This window comes from Eptatretus burgeri, chromosome 1, assembly GCF_056783735.1.
Source record: "Eptatretus burgeri isolate ZD-2024b chromosome 1, Ebu_testis_v1, whole genome shotgun sequence".
In the NCBI taxonomy this organism is placed as follows: Eukaryota; Metazoa; Chordata; class Myxini; order Myxiniformes; family Myxinidae; genus Eptatretus; species Eptatretus burgeri.
Window position 1 is genome coordinate 161,464,677 of NC_140961.1, and position 24,713 is coordinate 161,489,389.

At 43.6% G+C, this 24,713-nt stretch overlaps 1 protein-coding gene across 1 annotated transcript in view; it reads left to right on the forward strand.

The window, feature by feature from the left end:
- Window positions 1–2,672: 2,672 nt before the first annotated feature.
- Window positions 2,673–24,713, forward strand: part of LOC147035889 (ephrin type-A receptor 5-like) — a 158,991-nt gene continuing 136,950 nt past the window's right edge. The window contains exons 1-2 of the mRNA XM_085847921.1: window positions 2,673–2,939; window positions 23,788–23,852. Coding sequence (XP_085704047.1) covers window positions 2,858–2,939; window positions 23,788–23,852 — 147 coding nt within the window. The 5' untranslated portion in view covers window positions 2,673–2,857. The remainder of the gene's footprint in view (window positions 2,940–23,787; window positions 23,853–24,713) is intronic.

Below are 24,713 nucleotides of genomic sequence, written 5' to 3' on the forward strand. Positions count from 1 at the left end.
TTTGTTGCTCCCAATCTACCACTCTGACCTTCCATCATTGACCTCTGGAATGATTATGAAGGTGTGGGCAACAAAAAACTTCTGCAGAGAATCAAATTTGAAGAGAGTCAGAAGGTGGTGAAAGCGACATCAGCTTTTCCACAATCCTGCAGCTAACAAAGTGCTTGCTGTACCAAAGGTCATCTCGTGCCTCCTGTGGTATGGATTCAGATGTGGGTTAGAACAAAGACCTGCCGGGGAAAATCCCTGGTGCTGTTCGTGTGTCCTTACCAGCAGAACACGGCAGGTGCTGTTCGTGTGTCCTTACCAGCAGAATATGGCAGGTGCTGTGAGTGTCAGAGTGAATATTCCACCAACAGTAGGTTTCCCAAATGACCTAAAACTATTGCATATGATCTATTGCCATCAAATAGGTTCATGCAAAGTCTTCAGTGTGTGTGTGAATATGTGTCAAAATATATATATAGAGAGAGAGAGAGAGAGAGAGAGAGAGAGAGAGAGAGAGAGAGAGAGAGAGAGAGAGAGAGAGAGAGAGAGAGAGAGAGAGAGAGAGTGTGTGTGTGTGTCCCATCACTCCAAAACCATGAAACTGAGCAGCCTGAAACTTTGCAAGCACACTAAGGGAACTCCACGGAATTGCATGAGAGAAAATTGGGTGTTTGGGTTAATTAAAACACCCCTTTTGAAGATAATTAACAGCATTATTTAATTATGTCCTTTATCACGCGCATCCTCAGCTGCCTTGCTCCGAATGGGGTCTGAAGATGCCATGTTTTTTGACCTGCTCAACCATGCCTTGATTTGGAACAGGCCGCCATGATTTCTTAACGATAGATTTTTTGTTTTTCCACTTTCCACACACACACTATCGAATGCATGTTTATCATAGCTACGAATCGCTGCGTACATGGTTGCAATGAAAAATGTGGTTCGGTGCATGCTTCATACGGAAAGACAATATATATTACTGAATAAACAGATTACTACATACTGTATTCCTGAACCTAACTTGAATGATGATGATGCAGTTGGTCTCATTAGAGTGATAATGATGTTGGTGGAGGTGGGATTAGAGTGATGGGGGTTCCTCTTGAGGATAATCCAGGGAGGACCCCAAAAAGACTGAAGAGGAGTGACGATAACTTGGGGGTGGTGCTGCTTGGGACTAAATGCAAAAAAACGAGTGATTGGCACCTGTTTTGTTTTTATAAAAGCCTTTATTAACTCCCTTGTCAGGATTTATCACACCCTACAGCTCTAGCTTGAATTTCATGTTCCTCTCCATGAAGGGACAATCTCAAAAGGTTTATCAGAAAGTACCTTTGTTAGTTGCAGAATCTGACAACATTTCAAATTCATCTCAGGCTTTACAACCACCTCCTCTTCACTGTCCTCGTCATTCTCACTGGAATTTTGTTCCTCAATCTTCTTCTGTCAGCTCCTCTGGTCCTCAGTATATCAATAGCCTCCAGATCCTCAAATCCATCCGCTCCAACACCGCATGCCATCTGTCCAACAACTCCACTTTTTGGCTCAAAGGCCTTACTTTATTTTTCCTGCCTCTTTGCACAAGATTCAGTTCCACCACTCGCTTTCACCTTGGAGTCCATGATTAAGGGAAATAAGATAGCACAGGATGGCGGTACGGAGGAGTTGAGTGTTGCGAGATGTCCGCGGTCGGGAAGACAAATGCACAGACTTTTTAAACTTGGACCATTTCCCGCCGTTAGATTTTTTTTAAATGGAGAGGAGTATTTCATTTTACGAGTCTCAGCTTCTGCGGTGTTCCAAAGGGTGAGACTGAAAGCACCTACTCATTAGCAATGACATTAAAAACTTAAGTTGTGACGCAAAGTTCGGTGAAAGTTACTAATAGTGTGGACTGCATACAATACCAGAGTTGAATTTAACACACGATGCGATTAACTCGAGTAACATGTTGGAATGTAAATAAAAATTCCTTCTTCGTATGCGGTGTGATGTATTCCTGGACACTTCTCCACCGTACAATGTAAGCTTACTAATACAAGGCGCATGGTGCCCGCCAGTCAATTTCAGTGCACTAGAAGCATCTGCCGGACGGACCCAAGCACGCTGAGACCGAGCTCCTTTTATAAATTAGATTTCTTCCCATCACCCATCAAGTTAAAGAGAGTTTGAAAACATGCAAGTGCAATTTTACGGTTCAGTTAGAGGAAAATCAAGTTAAAGTTGCCATAACACGACTATCTTTAACACAGCAATAAACACACTGATGTTATCGTGGGTCGACTCATGTTAATTTAAAGGCAGGAACATATTTACTTATTATAATTACTATTATTGTTTTTGTTATTAATATTATTTTTTTTCAATCCACCTACACGTGCAATGCAAACCTCAAGGTCAATGGGCAGTTCAAAGCCACGGTCAGTCCATCAAATGAGTCCACATAAGTTGAATTCTTATGTACAGGGATCCGAGCTGTGCCTTATCGGAACACAGGTCTTCCACAAACACGTCCCAAGTGCCAAGTCTTGGTTTACCAGCGTCATGGAAGAGATACCCCTCGTATTCACCTGGTTTCCCAGGCAACGCGCTCCGACGTACACAGCCCTGGGGTCGAGTTAGCCAGGAGTTATCCCTCTCCCTAGATGGCAGAGCCGGGCCCGCCCCCACCGTCAAATTGCGCAGCGAGCAGGCTGCCAGCGCCCAGTCGCTCCTGCGCTGTCACTTGGAGGAAGCTCGAACCTCATTTTCGCCTCTACCTTGTGCTTCTCGCTGCAGCTTCACTCCTTCTGGTACACTCAACCAGGTCTGCTGATTACAGTGACTGCGAGTCTCTGTGTGTACCTGGGACAACCATTCGGTGGACGAAATGCAGTGCAACCACTGCTGCGTGGTGCTTCTTACTCTTGGTGCGCTTCTCGGTGTTCATGGAGCGACATCACCCCACGAAGGTGAGTCCACCTTGGTGGTCCCTCAACAATACGCAACTTTTTCATTGCTTAAGGGAATACCTGGCTATGTATGTGTTTTTAAATAGCGAAGGCTGTGTGTGTGTGTGTGTGTGTGTGTGTGTGTGTGTGTGTGTGTGTGTGTGTGTATAAATGGACAGAACATGTATTGTGAGACAGCGCAGCACTTCCTGTGTGGAGAGCATTTCCTGCGGCTCTCAGTTGTGCTGTGGCTGTAACGACTCATTCCTCCAAACTTGGAGATGTCCGGAGTTATATATCTTGTGGCTTTGGCAGCGCGGTTCCTGAGCATGAACACCAGCTGGAACGCACTACTCGCAAATTCCGAATTGAACAATACGCTCCGATCGGCCTCTCATGAAGTACCTTTTATCGGGTGTTTTTTGCAATGGGTGTAAAATAGATCACATATAGAGTGTGAAGTAGATCAACTATAGGATGTGAAGTAGATCACCTATAGGGTGCGAAGTAGATCATCTATAGGGTGCGAAGTAGATCACCTATAGGGTGCGAAGTAGATCACCTATAGGGTGCGAAGTAGATCACCTATAGGGTGCGAAGTAGATCACCTATAGGGTGCGAAGTAGATCACCTATAGGGTGCGAAGTAGATCACCAATGTGGTGTGAAGTAGATCACCTATAAGGTGCGAAGTAGATCACCTATAGGGTGCGAAGTAGATCACCTATAAGGTGTGAAGTAGATCACCTATAAGGTGTGAAGTAGATCACCTATAAGGTGTGAAGTAGATCACCTATAAGGTTTGAAGTAGATCACCTAATAAAGTGTGAAGTAGATCACCTATAGGGTGTGAAGTAGATCACCTATAGGGTGTGAATTAGATCACCTATAGGGTGCGAAGTAGATCACCTATAAGGTGTGAAATCTATGGTTCATACTTTCTTCCTGTGCCCCTGTGCTGAACCTGTGCTTCAAAGTAGAGGTTACGCGGTTCATGAAGGTCTCTGGTAACGGTAGAAGAAAAGCACTGCGGTCATCTCCTGGGTTCACGTCCTGCACAAAAGCACGAGTGGGAGGAAGATCAGGGAATGGGGGAGGTGGGGTGGGGGGTTGTGCTGAGCAGTGCAGGAAGGTTATTCGCTTAGGAAAGGTTAATGAGAGATTTTAAGATTTAAGCGTTGATCCTTTGTGGGAGATGTGAAAGGGAGGGTTTGGGGGTACATTGGGGAAGGAGGGGAAGGGGAATGCTGCTAGTCAAGGTAACATAGTTGTAGGATCATGTATATATTATGAGTAGCCCACAGTTCTGTGTTCGTGAAAGAGGCTTGAATGAGTTCGACTGGTTGTGAATGCACAGAGACATCTTTCTCTTGGGTGGGAAATATCAGTTTGGAGGATAAACCACAATGGTATTCGTTCGGGTGAACTTTGCAATTGTTCAAGTTGAAAGCTAAATGCTTTGTTTGCTTATTTTCTTTTCGCGCTTACTCTCATGCGTTGCAGTCTTAAGACCTCAAGTGGAAACCCAAGCATATTCCTAAAACACAATTAGTTTGCGAGCAATTTACAAATCTCTTTTTCCACCGGAGTCGGATCTCTCGGGGATTGATAGGAAAAACGAATACTCCAAGACGTGGTGGAAAAAGACAATTCCACGCAGGCACGTACAGGAAAACGAAACGTCTTTATAGGATGAGATCCCCGCAGGGAGCGCTCCCTCGGGCACCGAATCAGCTCTCATGCCAGGAACTCCCAAACGTTGAACCATCACGAAGGAACCCTTCGAAAAGGATAACGAGAGCGTCCAGATGCTTGAAAACGGCTTTTAAAGGCTCAACAATAACACCGTTTGAACCTTGGAATCGGGTACTTAAAAGGCGACCGTTATGAAGCAACCTTCAACTTCACCGTCATATTTCCCCCTCGGATTTCGTCCTGTTTTTGTCACGCCGGACGGTGATCTGCACCAAAGCATAAACTACCTTTGTCTCCCCCTTGTGTCGATGCCAGTCGAAGCAGACGATGCGAGGGAGAGCCCGTGCTCCGGCTCTGCGCTCCTGCTCAAAGTGCGTGTTTTACGCATTAATCCTTTAAAAGTCTCGTCGTGTAAATCTGCCGTCACGTGTAACTGTTTACATTGATTGTTCTAGAAGCTACTGTTGGTTTGTTGGGTTTCCCCTCGAGCCACGGTCTTGTGTACGTTTTTTTAATATATTTCGTCGTAAGGAACGGATAGTGAAAGGTTTCACTGCATTCTGACTTTACATCCACATCACATTTGCTCCCACGGTATTATCAGTGGGTGTGACGAGGCGTACTCTCACCTCCTCTCGCGGAGTAACGCGTACCTTCAGCTCTTTTGCATGGAAATTATTCCACATGGGCCGGCCTGATTTACAGCGGTATACTACAATAAAACAGCCTGTGCTGGCAGCTCACCAGAGCGACAATTGAGCCGATAAATTGGACCCTTCCAAATGTTGGTGCCAGCGGGATAGCTTCGTGGTATGTGCCCCCGCAACTCTGAGCTGCCAAGTCTGTGTTCGAATCTAAAGGCAGCGATAAACTGACAGCCCAGTGTAAAAATCCCCAAAAAGATCCCAAGGTAAGTTTCACAAAGACGAGGTGAGTTGTCGCCCGCACGATGAACAAATTACAAATTCCCTCCCTGACGCTACGCAAGGAGACGGCAACACCGACGATGGCTCAGCTCAGCAAGAAACGGCACATTGAGAAAACAGAAGAGAAGATCCAAAAAGAGTAGAGGTATCAAGCGCACAGACCAGCGCACTACTGACCACCATATTTCATTGTTCTTTTGAAGAATCAAGCTCGATGTTATTACGATGCAGTTCTAAAATTAATGCTCAGGTGCTGATTGTAAAATGTAGTTGTAGCAAACTCACACCTCACCTCCCTCCCACCTTCAAAAGACCACCGATGGCAGCGCCATTTTCCAATCAACTTTAAGAATCGGTGAAGTCCCCAGGGTTGACACCCGCGAGCACGCTATTTTACTTCCACCGAGCTCACCGTTTCCTTCACGTGCGTTGCAAGCTCAGCGTTGCTTGGCGGCGAGCTAAATTTAGAAACCTGGAATTGGCAATTCCCAACGCCAGAGCCGAGGGGGCAGGGAGGGGGAATAGGGGGTGCGATTGCTGCTTAAATCAGCGCCCAGTGCAGCATCGCGACTCATCGCCATGCATGTGGACTTCAGCGTTAGTCATTGCTATTTCAAAACCACACAAGTATCCTTTAAACGAATACAACTCCAATGTGTCCCAAAAAACCTCAATGTCTGCTGTCGTTTTGCAGCAGTTCTTCTCCGCAGATATTGAGGAAGATTGCTGTCCCACGTGAGCCGAAAAAATCCATTTTCTTTCATTTGGAACATGACTCTGATTGGAGACACAAACGTTTTCAATCTTTCGAAGAAGCATCATCGAACATAAATAAGTGACAGCCGCACAGAAAGTGTCGAGTATCATTTTCATAACACGAGGGAGAAGAAATATGTACGTCGGGACACAAAGAAAAATGCGACACAAGGAGAATCCTCGCAGTTCATCGCACGTCTCCATCACATTGGATTTATTGTCTCGTTAAATGCTCGAGACACCTGTCCAAAGACCGATTTGTGTGAAAAGAGACCAAAGGTGATTCGAGGGATCGAGCTACAAGAGGCAGCGTCACACGCCTCCTGAATCGAGGAGATCTCGTGGAAGTGGCTTTCCCGACACCATCACAGAATGGACCGTTATTATGATCGGCCATATTTCGACAGAGAATTCATCCCTCGACTACACAATTCGGAATATATTGGCGTTGAGGAATAAGAACAATAACTGGAGCAATATGGCGTTGAGGATATTGAGGACAGTGAGATAAAGCGAGAAAGCATGGACAAAGATATCACGCTTTTGGTGGGCAGCCATGCCAGCGACTGTCGAAGCTAACAAAGCCATTGGCTTTTGAAATGACTTCACAAAGTGATGACAGTATAATCACTATTAACGCCATCTCTCATTTATTACAGCAATTAAAAAACTTCCTCCCCGTTAAATGCACATTTTCCTCAATTCAGCCGCCGGGGCCTCGTACCTGACAAAGCTCTCTTGGTGATTGAGTTGTTCTCCAGGGAACAGGGATTTCTCTCTTTCCAAGAATGCATGTAAAGGATGGATAGTTTGATTGCACAGATGGGCCAATCTTTTAGGTCATATATATATACATATATATATATATATATATATATATATATATATATATATATATATATATATATATATATATATATATCGTAAGGTCTTCTTCAAAAAAAACATCCAAAAGTAGACCAGTGTACAGATAGTCTTGTTTTGTCTGCACCATTCAAACATCAGATCAAATGTTCCATTTGAGGTCATAACAAACATCCTGGTGTTACTGAAGTGTATATTACCCTTACTTGGTAAGATGGTTGACCCCTTCCAAGAAAATAAGCAATTTCCCCAGCGGTCTACCCAAAGACCAACTCTATTGCTGAATATGCATTCAAATCTAGCGTGTACAAGGGTAAGAAGGAGAAATGAACATTGGACCCACGATGATGGAAAGATAAGGGGTTTCCACACAAATCACCGAGCCATTGTCGTGTGATAAGATCATCAATTTAAATTACCCACGTAGTTAAGGAGTAGAGGGTTTGAGGGTTGTGGAGTAGCCCCTGAAACCCACATCCGAACCACGTTCCTCCTGATGACTCCATCTTTGCTCTTTACTTCTTTGGGAGTCTTCTTGGTCTTCCGTTTCATTACCAATGTGCTCATCTTCAGCAGAATAACTCGAGTTTATCATTCATTTAATCTAATTTCCTTCCATCCCTATGCAACTAACTTACTATCTCATGAATCACTCGGTGGGGAATTTGACCAAGATACCAGAGCACAATCCTTTATAAATAATACTTTCATGGTTACAACTTCAACACAGCCCCCCCCCCCCCATCAACTTTCCCCGTACGAAGGATGCCATGCTCCGAGAAGCAGTACCCACTGCTCCCACTGCATTAGGATGGTAGTTTTATTCAAATTGAACTCGACAGGGGAACAAATCCCTGACCGGACATCTCACAGATAGCGGAGTTAACAACTGATCCGTCGGTGTTGGCAGGATGGATCAAAGGTAGTTCACTCGTGTTTGAGCTGTCTACTCCGAGTTTTATTCCCGACTCGACGAGGAAACTGTCATCCTGGTGCTTCACAGTCATGATGGTACATCAATGACGGCACCATGCATTGGAGGGGACGTTACGCTGGGTCACTGTTTAGTGGTGCCCGAACCAGCCACTGGGCTCATGTCGGCTGCTGTCTAATGGTAGCTCTTGAGGCACTTACAGTAAACCGAATGACCTGCTACCTGCTCAGAAATGGTTATGTTATGGTTGCCCTTTGTAGCCAAAGATGACTGTTCACACATGATGTACAAACACCTGGAAGTGTGAATTTGTTTGTCATATCGGTGCTGATGCTGCACAGTAACTAAGGTCTGAGAAAGGGTAATTTGGTGTCAAGCAATATCCGAGTTGAACAAACCACCTGCTATTCAGTTTTACAAAAGGAATTTGGAATTATTTCAGGTCGCTCGTGATAACTCCTGTATTCGTGATGAGAGACTGTTGTAGGAATATAATGTTCCACAAAGAATGCTTTCAGACAGGACACCCACATTACCATCCTTCTGAGGGATAGAGAATTTTGTAATTCCATCCAACAGCTTGAATCGTGACTGTTGAGAAGCACCAATTAAACAGCTGTCAAGAATCAAAACCACCAATCATGTCAGGAATCAAGTCCACAGCATACACCTCAAAAGGTAAGTACGTCAGGAAAAGAAACCACACCGTACACCATCTGGAATGACAACATATACGATGTTGCTATTGTCTCCCTTTAATGGACTGAACAAATCTGATTGAACCTAAATCACAACACACACATCACACACAACTCACACAACACATACAACACACACAACGCACACGCATACACACATAAAAACAAATACACACACAACACACACACCCATACACAAACACACACAAATGCATACATATATACATACACACACACACGTACACACACACACACACACACACACACACACACACACACACACACACACACACACACACACACACACATACACATAAATACAAATACTTGTATACATATAGACACATGCACATATATATATATATATATATATATATATATATATATATATATATATATATATATATATATATATATGCACACATATACACACACAAATACATATACACATGCATACACACGGATACACATACATACATATACACACAGAAATAAATACATATAGACACATACACACGGATACACATACACACATATACACACTTACATATAAACACATACACATATATACACACACGTAAACATAGATACGGAAACAAACACACACATATACACAAATACACATACATACATAGACATATACACACATACATACATATACACACATACAAATACACATATACACATACATACATATCCAAACATACACATACATACACATGCATATACACACACATACATACACATATACATATACACATACATATACACACATACATGTACACACATACACAGATATATACACATACACATACACACATACATACACACATACAAACACATACACATGTATACGCACACACACACATACACACACACATACATACACACATACACATGTATACACACATACACACACACATACAAACACACACACACATGCATATACATACATATACACAAACATACACATATGTATACATATATACGTACATACACATACACACACACATACATACACACATGGATGCACATACACATACACATATACACATACATACTATGCATATACATATACACAAACACACACAAATGCGTACATATATACATACATATACACACATTCAAATAAATACATATACACACATACACACGGATACACATACACACATATACACAAACATACATATTCACACTTACATATAAACAAATACACACACATACACACATATACACAAACATACATATACACACTTACATATAATCAAATCCACTCACATACACACATATACACACACTTAAACAAACATAAAAAACAAACACATACATATACACACACATGCACATACATACATACATATACACACATGCATACACACACATACAAATACACACATACACATGCATACATACACACATACATATACACACATATACATATACATACATGTACACACATACATACACACATACCTAGATATACACACATACACATACATATACACACATACATGTTCACACATACATATACACACATACATACATATACACACATACACAAACATACACAAACATAAACACACATACAAATACATACATACATATACATACATATACACGCATACATATACAGACATACACATACATATATACATACATACGTACACACACATACATATACATATACACACAAATACATATAAATACACACATACATATATTCACACACATACATATACATACGTACACAAACATACATTGTGTTCATCCAAGCCCATCCCTCGGTGTACTGTAGTTAGAGCGGAGGGTAGTGGGCTCTTGACAGAGTCCGAAGTGAAGACCCGCTGTGCCGGTTCCTTTGAGCGGCTGTACCAGGCTGATCCACCAGCTGTTGAGTTGGATGCCGGGGTGTTACTGTCCCTATTGCTGACTCCACAATCAACTGTGGTCCGCTTCGTTTGTTTAAACACAGGCTGCAGTGAACCGGTTGGAATGGGGTAAAGCTCCAGGGATCTGTCGCATCCATGCTGAACTTCTCAATACTGGAGGAAATGCTGCACTCGTGTCGTTGCATGCAGTTCTGTGCTCTGTCTTGAACACAGGCATCATCCCAACTGACTGCAAGAGGGTCCTTGTTGTCCCTCTCTGGAAAGGGAAGGGTGATTGCCAGGACTGCAACAACTACTGAGGGTTGACGCTGCTCTCACTGCCAGGCAAGGTCTTTGCACGGATAATTCTTCATCAGTTTTGCCACCATCTGCTTGAGCACCAACGCTCAGAGTCTTTCAATGACATCTTCGATGCTGATATCTTGTGTGCACCTGTTTGTGGTGAGGATGTTGAGGTCACAGAGAGATTCACTTACCTTGGCAGTGATATTCATGTCTCCACATGTTGTGAGCCAGAGGTCAACAGACGTTTCGGCCGGGCCTGGGGAGTCATTGATTCACTGGATCATGGGGTGTGGCGCTGCCGGTACATGTGCAGGAGGACGAAAGGCCGAGTCTTCAAGTCCTTGGTGTATCCAGTCTTGCTCTACAGATGTGAGACTTGGACTCTGACCAGGGATCTGAGATGGAGACTTAATTCTTTTGTTACCAGGTCTCTTTGGAGAATTATTGGCTATCACCAATCGAACTTTGTGTCCAACGAGCGGTTACTCGTTGGACACAAAATCCAATGAGCAACCATACACAGGATGTATGTATACATACACATATGCATATGCATGCATACATTCATACACATGTAAAACTCTCCCATATACAACACACACATGTGTTCTGTTATGCTCTCCTCTAAAACACCCAGCCTGCCTTAAAGCTAGCCTGCCATGCACCTATATGCAGTCTTCCTTAAAGCAAATCTGAGCCGGTCAAAGTTACTCCTGGGATTTCTCATCAAAGTCCAAACCAGGCTTCACCCTGTTGCGGATGCAACATCTAATTGAACAGGTGCTCTTCATTGATGAGACAAATTAACTGCTACATTCACTAATCCTGTTGCTGTTTTTTTTAAGGTACTCACAAACACGGCTGTGAGATTAAACAGACTAAGAGAGGAATTTTTGGAGTTTATCAACATAGACGTGGACATTCTTCACTTCACTCAATTGAGAAATCCTTCTAATAGTTCAAGAAAAATTAATGATCCCCTTTGTCATTCATCGAAAATCTGAAAAGATTTTTAATGGTCATGGCATTCAAGTTTTAATGCTCTCTGCAAGTAAGATGTTTTATTTATTTATATATATATATTTTTTTTTTACAGATGTTTGGGACTACAGAACTTTGATAGGGATACTAACAAACACGACATAATAGTGACCGAAGCTTTTCGTGATGATGCACTCTTCAGGGTAAAAATCACAGTCCGTGAAGAAGGAAGTGAAGGCGTGTGCTTTATATGATTTAGGGTTAGGGTTAGGCGTCTCACCGAGCATATTCATGATTTTGCCAATTTCAGCAGGAAGATTACAGGAGACGATTGAGATTTGCACACATTTGCTGTATCGCACCAATCTGGAACAACCGATGATCTCGGAACATGTCTTCGTGGAATTAATGAACACAGCAACAAGGGAGGTGGAACAACACATCTCTCACCTGTGAATGGAGGGAATAGCCAATCAGCTCTCACCTGATCAACTAAACCCAGGTGGCTTGGATTATAGATACAATTAACCCCTCTCCACACTCCTCCAGCCAAATAAGCTGAATAATGCAAACCAAGAAGACCTGCACAAGGTAAGTGCTTATGCTGTTTCAAACCCTTCCCACAGTTCTTCAACAACCATGAAGATGTTCACACATATTACATGAAATGTATCAACAGCTCCATAGCTGTAAATACATTCACAAAGAGTACCCAAATGAGAATACCAATGCTACACACACCATCAGCTGCCTGACCATTTTGCCTGCGCTATCGCTGATGATTTTCCAACAAGCGATGAAACCGGTCCATCAGGTGATGGGGTGGTGTAGCATTGGGATTCTCATCCACATATATACATATACTGTATACATATTCCATACTGGGGTGAAAGAAGGATGAAGACTCAAGGGGAGGAAACTGAGACAATAAAGAGAAGGAGACTTGAGGGGACAATACAGAATAGACAAGTGGAGAAATTACAAAACGATGTAGGTTGGACTTCCGGTTCCGGGTTTGGAGCGTCGAGAGGTCTCCTTAGGGGCTCTCTGCTGCCATTCTCAAAGTTAAGTTTCCGGTCGTTATTTGGCCTGGTTTAACTGTTTAATTTTCTCACCGACATGTTACTGTGTGTTACGAGTTTGGTTTTGTTTCAAAAATCGTGCTGTTTTGTGAGTTTTTGTCGACGTTCTTACCAGGTGTTTGAGGCCTAGGCCTTGGCCTAGGCTTGAGGCCTACAGGTTCCCCTCGGTGTTCGATCTTTCTTTTTGCTTTTTCTCCCCATTACCTTCAATTTCTATCTTCCACACTTTCCTAACATCCCCCATTCTCCCAACGAATCTCTCTTTCTTATCTTAAAAAAATTTAAAAAATAAAAAATAAAAAAACAACAACAAAAATAGGCTAACCTTCTCCCGATTCTGATTCTTCTTCTTCCTCTTATTCTTCCTCGATTTTCTCGACAACACTTCCATGACCGAATCTGTTGAAAACTCTCTCAAACATTAATAATAATAATAATAATAATAATAACAAAAACGATCTTATCATGCTTCATCTTCCTCTCTCACACATGTGGTACTCTTTACTGTTTCATAATGCACTATTCTTCTGCTATTTAACAGACTGCTCTCATCTCGACCTCTCCTTCATTCCTTGCCTAAAAATTCCAACTGTTACAGCTTTTCTTCTCTCCATTCTCTGAATTCGCCGTTATTGCATCCATCAATAATTGTGTGAAATCGCATCTCTGAGATAAAACTTTAAAAAAAAACCCAGTTTGCTATGAATTTTCACTTTCCATCAACCATTCTTTTTTCCAACTTCAGTGCCAACTCACCCCTCTCACCCCTCACTCTCAAAGCAACCATCACACTCTTCTCCCTCCAAGTCTCCCTCTCACCTCTCTCAAAAATTCCCCCCTCACTTTTCTCCCACCTTTCATCCCCCTCACTCATCCTTCTCAAAGTTGTCTCCCCCACTCATCCACTAAGCTGCCTCCTTCCACTGCCCTCCCACCTCCATCTCTTCACTCCACCTCCTCAAATGCTCAACTGCCTTCTTCCCCCTCTCTTGTCCCCCTCTCCCCCCAGCACCACAGAGCTTTTTCTCCTCCTCATTCAGCCCCCTTCCCCAGCTATTCTGCAATCCCCAACACTCTTTAAACAACCCTCCTTACTCCCCCCTCTTCCCTTGTCCTGCCCTCCCCCTCCCCCCACCCAAAGCCTCCCCCCCTACCTCTTCATTAAAAGTGTGGACCTCAAATATCCAGGGCCTTTGCTCAAACCTTTCAGATCTTTCCATACAGGCTGCCACTGACAAACCAGACATAATCTGCCGAACAGAAACTTTCCTCTCCCAAGACATATCTCATTCCCAAGTATCTCTCCCCGGTTACTCCCTCCTCCGGTATGACAGACCTGAGCCTCCTCCTGGTGGAGGTGTTGCTCTCTTCATCAAAGACTATTCCTCACTCTCCATGCACTGCTCTCACTCCCCCACACCCCCAGGAATACCTCTGGCTACGGCTTCCCCTCCACTCCCACCTCGTGTTTATATGTGTACTGTACCGTCAACCGAACAGTGATGACTCCATCTACACCTCACTATCTGAAGACATGGACCATCTTCTATCTTCTCATCCAAACTCTCTCTTCCTCTTATGTGGTGACTTGTTGATTTTGTAATTTTTTGTGATTATCTTATGTGACAATCTTATGTGATTGTCATCATGCCAGTTGGCTTGGTGTGGGTACCTCTCTCACCTGTCATGGCACCTTGGCAAAAGCTTTCTGCGACTCATTGGGAGTGACTCAATCGGTCAACTTCCCGACCCGGATCTCAATCAATGCTACTCCATCTCTTCTGGATCTGATTTTGACAAATTATCCTGACAATATCTGCTGCTCTTTTCTCTGCTCCAATCGGTTCTTCTGACCACATCCTTGTCAAAGTGGACATCTCTGGCTGTGATCAGAGAACCACCTCACCACCGTCGAGTCTGGCATTTCACTCAAGCCGACTGGCAGGGTCTCCAAGCATCCATCAAACTTACAGACTGGTCTCCTATCACTACTTTCTCAAACATCAACTCATCCTGGGAATTCTTTCAAAGAAACTTGCTCTCCCTCATGCACAGATTTATCCCCTCCCGTCTTCAGTTGTCCTACCCTTTCTCCCGCCGTTGGTTTACTGAAGCTTGTGGCGAGGCAGGTGTCCTGAAACAACTTGCCTTTGCCTCATGGCAAGCAAACTCAACTGAGGGCAATCTCAGTTCCTTCCACAAAGCTCGGAACAAGTGTGTATCTACCCTCAGGAGAGCCATAAAACAACACCTTTCTCATCTCAAGTCTTAAGTCTCAAACCCCTCTCCCTCGTAAAATTCCTGGTGGCGTTTAATCAAATCTGTTTCTGGTGTATGTTCCCCCTCCATCCCCTCCCTTACCTCAAATGGCCGCACTGCTGATACCGCACGTGAAAAAGCTGAATGCCTAAACTCGGAGTTTGCAGCTAAATCTTGTGTTCTAAACCCATCACTATCTCTACCCACTTTACCCAGTCGCACCCAACTGTCCCTGGACTCTGTGTACTTTTCTCCTGACAAGGTGGAGAGCTTGCGTTCAATCCTCGACTCAGATTCTGCAACCGGTCCAGACGGCATCAGCCCACGTGTCCTCAAAGCCTGCTCTTCTGCGCTTGCTCACCCTCTCTCTGTTCTATTCACCCTCTCATTTGCTCAAGGTCATCCAACATCTGATTGGAAATCTGCAAACATTACTGCCCTGCATAACAAATGTGCAAAAACAGATCCCTGCAACTACAGACCAATCTTCCTTCTGCCAATCATCAGCAAGGTTATGGAATCCATCATCGCTTCAGACATGAAATCCTTCCTCTTCTCCAATGGCTTGATTTCCGATCATCAATTTGGTTTCAGACCAGGTCACTATACCCTGGATATGCTGATTCTGCTCTCCCATCAATGGATGGAGGTCCTCAATGCCAGACAGGAAATCCGAGCCATATCCCTGGACATATCACCTGCTTTTGACAGAGTCTGGCACCCTGCCCTACTCACCAAACTCTCTTAAAAATGGTATCCAAGGCCATCTCTACTCATGGCTCGCTGACTTCCTCTCCTGTCACAGTCAACGTGTGGCCCTAAATGGAGTTCTTTCATCCCCTCTTCCTGTCCAGGCTGGAGTTCCTCAAGGTAGCGTTCTGGGCCCTGTTCTTTTTCTGGTTTTCATCATTGATCTCTCCGACTCTCTGGAAAATCCTCCATATCTATTTATTGATGGCTCCACCCTCTGCCGTACTATCTGTCATTCCTCAGACCGGCAAGCAGCAGCTTCTTCGCTCACTGCAGATCTGGATAAAATCACATACTGGTCCAACACGTGAAACATGTCTTTCAATCCAGACAATTCTCACACTCTCACTGTGTCTCTTCGAAAGGACCATTTAGAAACGCCCCCATCCACTTTCTCAACAATCCTCTGGAAGAAATATTTTCTTTCAAGCTTCTGGGTCTCACTATCTGCCCTGACCTTGCCTTGGAATGTCACATTTCCAACCTCGTCTGCAAAGCCAGTCGCTGACTGGGAATCCTCCATCGTGCAAAGTACTTCCTCGGCCCTCTTGAGCTCCTGACCACTTACAAAGCTTTTTTCCGTAGCCTGATGGAGTACTGCTCTCCCCTCTGGGCTGGTGCTCCTGGCTCCCACCTTTCTCGGCTTCACGCTGTCGAAATCAGGGCATTTAGGATCATCGGCATCTCCCGCAATGAAGCTTAGTCTTTGGGCCTCTCACTCAATCACCGCAGGTTGGTCGGTGGTCTTTCTGTCTTCTACCGTCTCCTCTCCAGCCTTTCCCCCCTGCTCTCTCTGTGATTTGTCTCCACCACATTTCCACAGGGTGCTCAAGGTCCGCCAACAACTGCCTTCTGTTAAAACTACCAAAATCACGAATCACTGCTCACCATCACTCTTTCATTCCTTTTTTTCCTGCCTTTGGAATAAACTCACTCACTCTATTCTTTCCCATTCTTCCCTCCAGGTTTCAAAACAGCTGTTCACCACCACCTCTTATCATCCCCCATCCAAATCCTCGATCTTTTCTACCCCCGATAATCCACACAAGCCCACTTCCTTCATTCCCCTGCTTTCCTTCCTGAAAGTCCTTGTAATGTCCATCTTCTCTTCCTCATGTTCCCCGTCCCATCCCTCTCCCTTCCACAGATCTCCTAATGTGTCTGTTCCCCACTATTTTGTCCCTCCCACTCCCGCCCCTCTTGTATCATGCCCCCTTGCTGTGCATTGTGTGTTGGCTCTCATACGAGCCTCGACAAGGTATACAAAAAAAAAGGTTTTCCTGTTGATCATTGCTTTGTGAATATATATCTCATGATGCGAGGATCCCAGATTCAAATCCCATATTGTGACAATGATTCATCGATTTCTCGATTCATTAATGTCCTTGTAGTTCATGTGAAGAACAATGATGTCCACCAATGTGATGCATGTATAAATGCCTCCCTGACCCTTGACTCTTAGATCAATGCAAACATAAAATAGAGAGAATGGAGGTTGTGAGAAAATAGGGGAGTTGGGGGATGGGGGTGGAATACGGTATGATAAAGGAGGCATAAGTTTTCTGTAATTAATATGACGATCTCCTCAAACGCATTAAAGGACATGAAACGCAGCAGCTCATTGTGCCAGGAATTCCATAATTTTTTTTATTACAATCAACAAAACTTCCAGGTCGTCAAAATTTACAAAAGAAGTCTTTCTTGCAGACCTGGGGGCATGTGTTTGGGAATGATGGAGATGTCAACGCAACCACCAGTACATTCGCAAATTGGGCAATTACCATAGGATGGGATGCATCGGCATCATTATGGATCGCTGTTCTCCACAAGGATCTTCCTCGTCGAATAACTGAATGACTGTACCAGTATTATTCCGTTTTTCTTCTCCGCTTCATGTGTATAACTCCAAAGGACAATTCCGAGTCTTCCAGTGACATCCAAATTTGTTTTCTCTCCAGGTTTGTCAATGCTACATCAATTATAATGAGATTGTCATGTTGGAAAGGCCTGCAACACCAGCTTGCAACGGTGCTGAAAATATGAAAAGAGTTGAAAGAGTTGATATTCCCTTTTTATTCCAGCGACACAAATTTCATCTCCGGCACCTCGGACAGATAGTGGAGCCATTGAAGATGGCAAAGGGGAGTCATGTACTTCGGTAACTGAAATGCCTTGAAAGGCCATGAGCAGTCAGGACTTTCTCCAGACGGCAAAACACCCAGATCGGTCCTTTCATTAAGGGTCTAGCTTTCACTTATTGGATGTCTGGGTCTCTTTCTTACAGACGTAAGTGCTTTTCACAGCCTTGACATATTTTGGAAATTATGCTTGCACGGTCATCATCACCAGGAAACAAGTTATTATTAGCTTGCACAAGCATGAGGGTTATCTTGTGCCACCACCTCATGAACCCGACCAGTAGGCAGCTCGGCTCACCTCGACACAGATTCACACTCTGGATTACAAGGATTGCAAGGAAATTATGCACAGGAAGAGGCCATTCGGCCCATCATGCCTGCACCACACCAATATCAGATTTAATCAATCCATCAATACCCCCTTCCCTTGGTGTGCAGCCTTTTTGCTGCTACATTGGTACTCATTTCGCCGACCGCAGAAGGATGACAGGCTGAGTCAACCCCCTGGTGTTAATTCAGTGTTATTTGGGGATTTAACTCAGGACCCTTGGATCCCAAACCACCACCCTCACCGTGAAGCCAACACCAGGTTAGATGCTCTCGGATACAGAATTAGGACAATAAAGGGTCTGGGGATTTCAACATACAAGCATGAAGGTACTTGAGCCTAATGTTTGTTTTATGCTCTCATAATGGATTAAAACATTACTGTGGTTATTTTACAATGTCGTAAGCTCAAAAGGGAGCTTGTGCTGATATTACATGAAAGACAATGGCATTAGGAAAGAACGACACTCGATAGAGCGCAAACGTCCACCAGGCTGAAGAGTTTACCTTTTGTATCCCACTGATAGGCCGGTTCTCGATCCGCACCTGAACCCAAATCTAATTGTCTTATCATTGTGACCTAACCAACTGACCGCCAAGTGTTGGCTGAATCCATCCATAACCTTTGGAGATATATGGTTTTTGGCCCTATCAATGGTGAAGAATCACTTTTAAAATTCTCGAATCCGGATCCGGATTCTGATCTTCACCAACATCGAAACATTTGGTCTTTGTCACACACCCAAGCTGCCACCAAGTTTCATCCGAATCCGTCCATAACATTATGAGACATCCTGCTCACAGACAAAAAAGACAGACAGACTGAGGCGTGAATACATAACCTCCATCCACCTTAGGGAGCAGAGGTAAAGATAAATAATTGTAATTGAACGGAGCATTTTTTTTAATTTGAACCGATGAATCGAGGCATTACGAAACAAGTTTCAAACTTTGACTCTCTTTCAACTCTTTCTCTCTTCATCTTCCACCATCACATTTCAATCATTTCATGCTATTTACTACCCTACGAGGGTGGACCGTCGACCCTGCCTGCTGAAATATGTTCTTCCATGAACGGAGGCTCATTAATGGTTGTTATTTTTAAGTTTTGTGATCCTGGATTGATTTTACAAACAACCATAACACTGCCCCCTTTTTGCATCCTTATTTGATTGAATCCTCTCTTCCTGATTTTTTTTTTTTCATAATATAAATGCAGTGCAGTCCTTGAACATTTGAATATACAGGAAGAGATAATTAATGAATGAAGATTGAATTTGGGATTTGGAACCCGAGGTCCCAGCAACTTAAAGCACGTAAACAAATGGCAATTCCAGATGGGCTAACTCACACTGGCAATGCTGGACAACCATTGAGAGAAAAACGAATGCTGGTGACACGATTCCTCACCAATTGCACAAATTCAAGCCGCTTTGATAATGGTCCAGGAATTTTGAGAAATTTTCTTTGAAGTCACATATGAAGTGGAGTTGGTGAACATGAAGGGCCGATCACATTTACAATTGTGTGTCGACACTCTAGCTGAATGTAAGTAGGGCAGGAATCTTGACTAATAAGAGTTGTTCCAACACGAGTTCAAATGCAAACCAAACAAACGCACAGGAGTTACCCAGAACGACCCCGTAAAGTGCTGTGTCTGCAGGAATGGACCTAGGGATTTCCCTTAGCTTCCTGTCCCATTGCACGTACCAAAGTCCGATTGCTTTGAGACCAAGCCAGTTCAGATCAGGACTGATTCAGCCTGCCAGGCTAGGGTGAAGGCATTGTTTGCTTGCAAGAATGAAGGGGAAGCAAAATGCTTGCTTGAACACCATTATTAAGGTAGCTTTACAAAATCATATGTGGCACATACTCTTAATTCTGAGAACCTGACAAAGTGCTTCCTCACCTGACATGCACCTGTGCGTACATTCAGAGCATGAATTACACTTCCTGTGGGAAGTGGAAGGTTTTGGACCAAACCACCAAGACTTTATTACAAAACCTCTTTTCTTGAGCTCCAAGTGACACTCGTAAGCAGAGCCATCAATGCATATGTTATGATATGGAAGCAATACATTGATGGGATATTAGAAGGAATCAAGTGTAACTAATAGGCAGAAAATGTGGATTGAATTAAGAGGTTTTTATCACAAATATTCAACAACTTTTCATCTTGTTTTGCATTCTTTTCATCATTTTTATTGAGGAACTCAATCTCTCTCTCTCACTCTCTCACTCTCTCACTCTCTCACTCTCTCACTCTCTCACTCTCTCACTCTCTCACTCTCTCACTCTCTCACTCTCTCACTCTCTCACTCTCTCACTCTCTCACTCTCTCACTCTCTCACTCTCTGTCCTCCCTCTCTCTTTCCTCTCTCTCTCTGTTCTCTCTCTCTCTCTCTGTCCTCTCTCTCTCTCTGTTCTCTCTCTCTCTCTCTCTCTCTCTCTGTCTCTCTCTCTCTCTCTCACTCTCTCCCTCTCTCTCCTCCCTCTCTCTTTCCTCTCTCTCTCTCTCTGTTCTCTCTCTCTGTCCCCTCTCTCTCTCTCTCTCTCTCTCTCTCTCTCTCTCCTCTCTCTGTCCTCTCTCTCTCCTCTCTCTGTCCTCTCTCTCTCCTCTCTCTGTCCTCTCTCTGTCCTCTCTCTGTCCTCTCTCTGTCCTCTCTCTGTCCTCTCTCTTCTTCCTATCTATCTCCTCTATCTCCTCTATCTCATATATATATATATATATATATATATATATATATATATATATATATATATATATATATATATATATATATATATATATATATATATATATATATATATATATATATATATATATATATATATATATATATATATATATGATCTGCAGCATGTGTTAGACAATTTAAATGTGTCGTGCCATCCTGTATAATTTGAATATACAGAACAGGCTGTGAAAATGAGGTGTAGAAGTGGGAGTGTGTTATATGAATGGTGTCTGGTGTGTTCAACGCCTGAACCATGCATGTCAGATCAAGATCGTTCACCACCGATGAGCTGGCACACTTGGTTAGGTTGAAAATGAGGTGTGATTGGGGGACGCAAGGTGGGATTGAGGGACGTGAAGTGGGATTGAAGGACGTGAGTTGTGATTGAGGGATGTGAGGTGGGATTGAGGGATGCGATGTGGGATTGAGGGATGCGATGTGGGATTGAGGGATGCGATGTGGGATTGAGGGACGTGAGGTGGGATTGAGGGACGTGAGGAGGGATTTCGGGATGTGAGGTGGGATTGAGGGAGAGAGGAAGGATTGAGGGAGTAAAGCACGAATTTAGGGATGTGTCGTGGGATTGAGGGAGGAGAGGTAGGATTGAGGGTGTGACGTGAGATTGAGGAGTGTGGGGTGGGATTGAGCGCGCTTGGTGGGATTGAGGGGCACGAGGTGGGATTGGGGGTCACGAGTTGCGATCGAGGTGCGCAAGGTGGGATTGAGGAGCGCGTGGTGGGATTGAGGAGTGCGAGGTGGGGTTGAGGGAGACGAGGTGTGATTGAGGTGTATGAGGTGGGATTGAGGGACACTAGGTGGGATTGAGGGACAGGACGTGGGATTCAGGGACGTGAGGAGTACTGACTTACCAAGAAGAGACTTCTGGTGTGACTTCAGGCCACTTGATGCAGAGGATTACAAAGTACTTGTTGATGTACCTTAACCTGCTGGGAATTATCATCAAGGTAGTGCAGCTCTGCTCTCGAATGATACCAGCAACATTGCACCTGGAGCTACTTGGGACGTTCAAAATGTTATTACAAGTGCATACTCGCAATAGTTCAGGAAATGCCAGGGTTTTATTCCCACGCTTTCGAAGAAAAGCGGGAATTTTATGATTGTCTCCGCCATCCGTCCGTCCGTCCGTCCATCCGTCCGTACATCCGTACATCCGTCTGTCTTACCCTGTAACTCCTCATACACAGTTTGAAATAGGGGAAGAATGTATGGGGAAGTGCACAACACTTTCAGATTTTTGATATGACCCCTAGGGGCCAGGCCAGAGGGGTTGGGGTCATGGGGGCTGATTTTTATTTTTAAGTGAATTTACCATTGTACATGGTAAATTATTTTATAAAGAACTTACTTATGTGCCCCCATGAGTGACAAACAGTCCCAGGTTTTCCTGTATTTATCTAATTGATTATGAATAATTATAATTAATATTATACACAGTTCATTCCTATGATTAAATTAATGCACAGTTCTATATTGCTGGACAGTGTTAAATTAATGTTTCATGAAATGTTGACATGCTTGCAATGACTTCTGATTGAGTAAACATAGTAAGTCTTTGGTCATAAAGCACATCAAATAGAAAAGAATAGTCAACCAATTTTGCAAGATAAAATTTCACCGAGCGTTAATGGGACAAAGCAGTGCGCGTGGGAATATGCGATGATGTGCCATTGACAACGTAGTTCTTCTTGTACTTTTCGTTATCTTGGGGTATGTAATTCGTAAGAAGATATTTCCTGACTAATTATATCTCGTTTTTATTTGAAAAATTACAAACTTTTGGCAATTATTGGACTCTTATGAGTTTGTACTTCTGAGAACATTTTTAACGGCTCATACAATGTGTGTGTGTGTGTGTGTGTGTGTGTGTGTGTGTGTGTGTGTGTGTGTGTGTGTGTGTGTGTGTGTGTGTGTGTGTGTGTGTGTGTGTGTGTGTGTGTGTGTGTGTGTGTGATTACTGGACCAGTCAGCCTGGTAAAGTCCAATGAAGCACGATAGCAGGAAAGTCGTATGCGGTGTAATACCATATCCCGCTTGGTTGCCTTTCATTTGGTGCACTCAGAGTGCCTCAAGGGCTTCCACTTGAGGATGACCCACAGGAGTCCATGGCTGGTTTGTGCAGGAATTTGGAATTTGCTCAGGGTGTCATTGATAATCACTTGTCGTAGGATCTTTAACTTCACCAGAAACCAATTCTGGCAGATGGGTGAACAGCTTGTGTGTGTGCAATGGTTCCACTGTTTGTGCAGGTAATGTATATCTCGAGAAATGGACTACACCATTTATTCTTTGAAATACCACCACATTTACTTTACCCCTCTCTCTCTCTCCTCATCGGTTGTTTTTACTCCGCTCTTCCCTTTACTAGTATCTCTGTCGCTATCCCAGCACCCTGTATGTTGCATTGTGTCATCCATGTTCTCACTGAGTCTGTCGTGATGTAAATACTCGACCTCAGACATAGGAGCTCTAAATGGCAATGTATATCGGAGTGGAAATTAATCTAATTCTGGTGATTGTACCTTTGCAGTTGATTTGCTGAACACAATGACAATGAAGAAAGATCTCGGATGGAGATCTTATCCAGCCAATGGAGTAAGCATCACACAGCACTTAAGAATGCACGTTACAACTACACACACCTACACACACATTACACACACACACACACACACACACACACACGTACCAACTGTCTCCATTGAGGGTACCTTGGAGAATACCTTGTCATACTGAATCACTGATCTTGATCATAAGATGCACAATGATGACATCCGTGGGTGACATAAGATATGTTCACAAATGTCTGATTGTGTTTTTATTTTTCTTTACCATACAAACATAAACGAATCACTGTACAATGATGTCAATAAAGCATTAAGCTTCTTATCATAGTTTGCTGAAATATGTGAAAAATCCTTTTTCACATCGTCCCATTGTTGAGCTTGTCACGGCACAGAATGCCTGCTTGGTGGCTTTTAACTGATCTGATTCGACCACCTGGCCAGCAGAGCCAGTGTGCACATTCAGCCTTGAGGATCCAAATCGATGCACATGCTGCACTCCCTGCCAGGCCGTCGCCACCACCCAGCGTGACACTCGCTTGCCTTCCTTTTTGAGCCACACACAATGTCCATGTTGATTCTGTCACGACGTCATTTTCCGCAGGGATCGTAAAATCGCTTTGTTGTGTGCATTCCCAGGGTGGTGAGCACTGCCTGTCTCACTATATTTGAGATCCAGTTGGACTCCGTCCCGGTAACCTTGAATGTCCAGGTGTGCCATTAATCTGACGGCGGAGGTTGTCATTGTAGTGGCACAGAAACCACAATTTGAATCTTCCCATACTGTGGACATGGATTTACTGGAACATTCCACAATAATTTGTCTCGTGCTTGATCCTAATGAAAAATGACACATTCTGTGGAGTAACGTGTACGGCGGGTTTGACCTTTT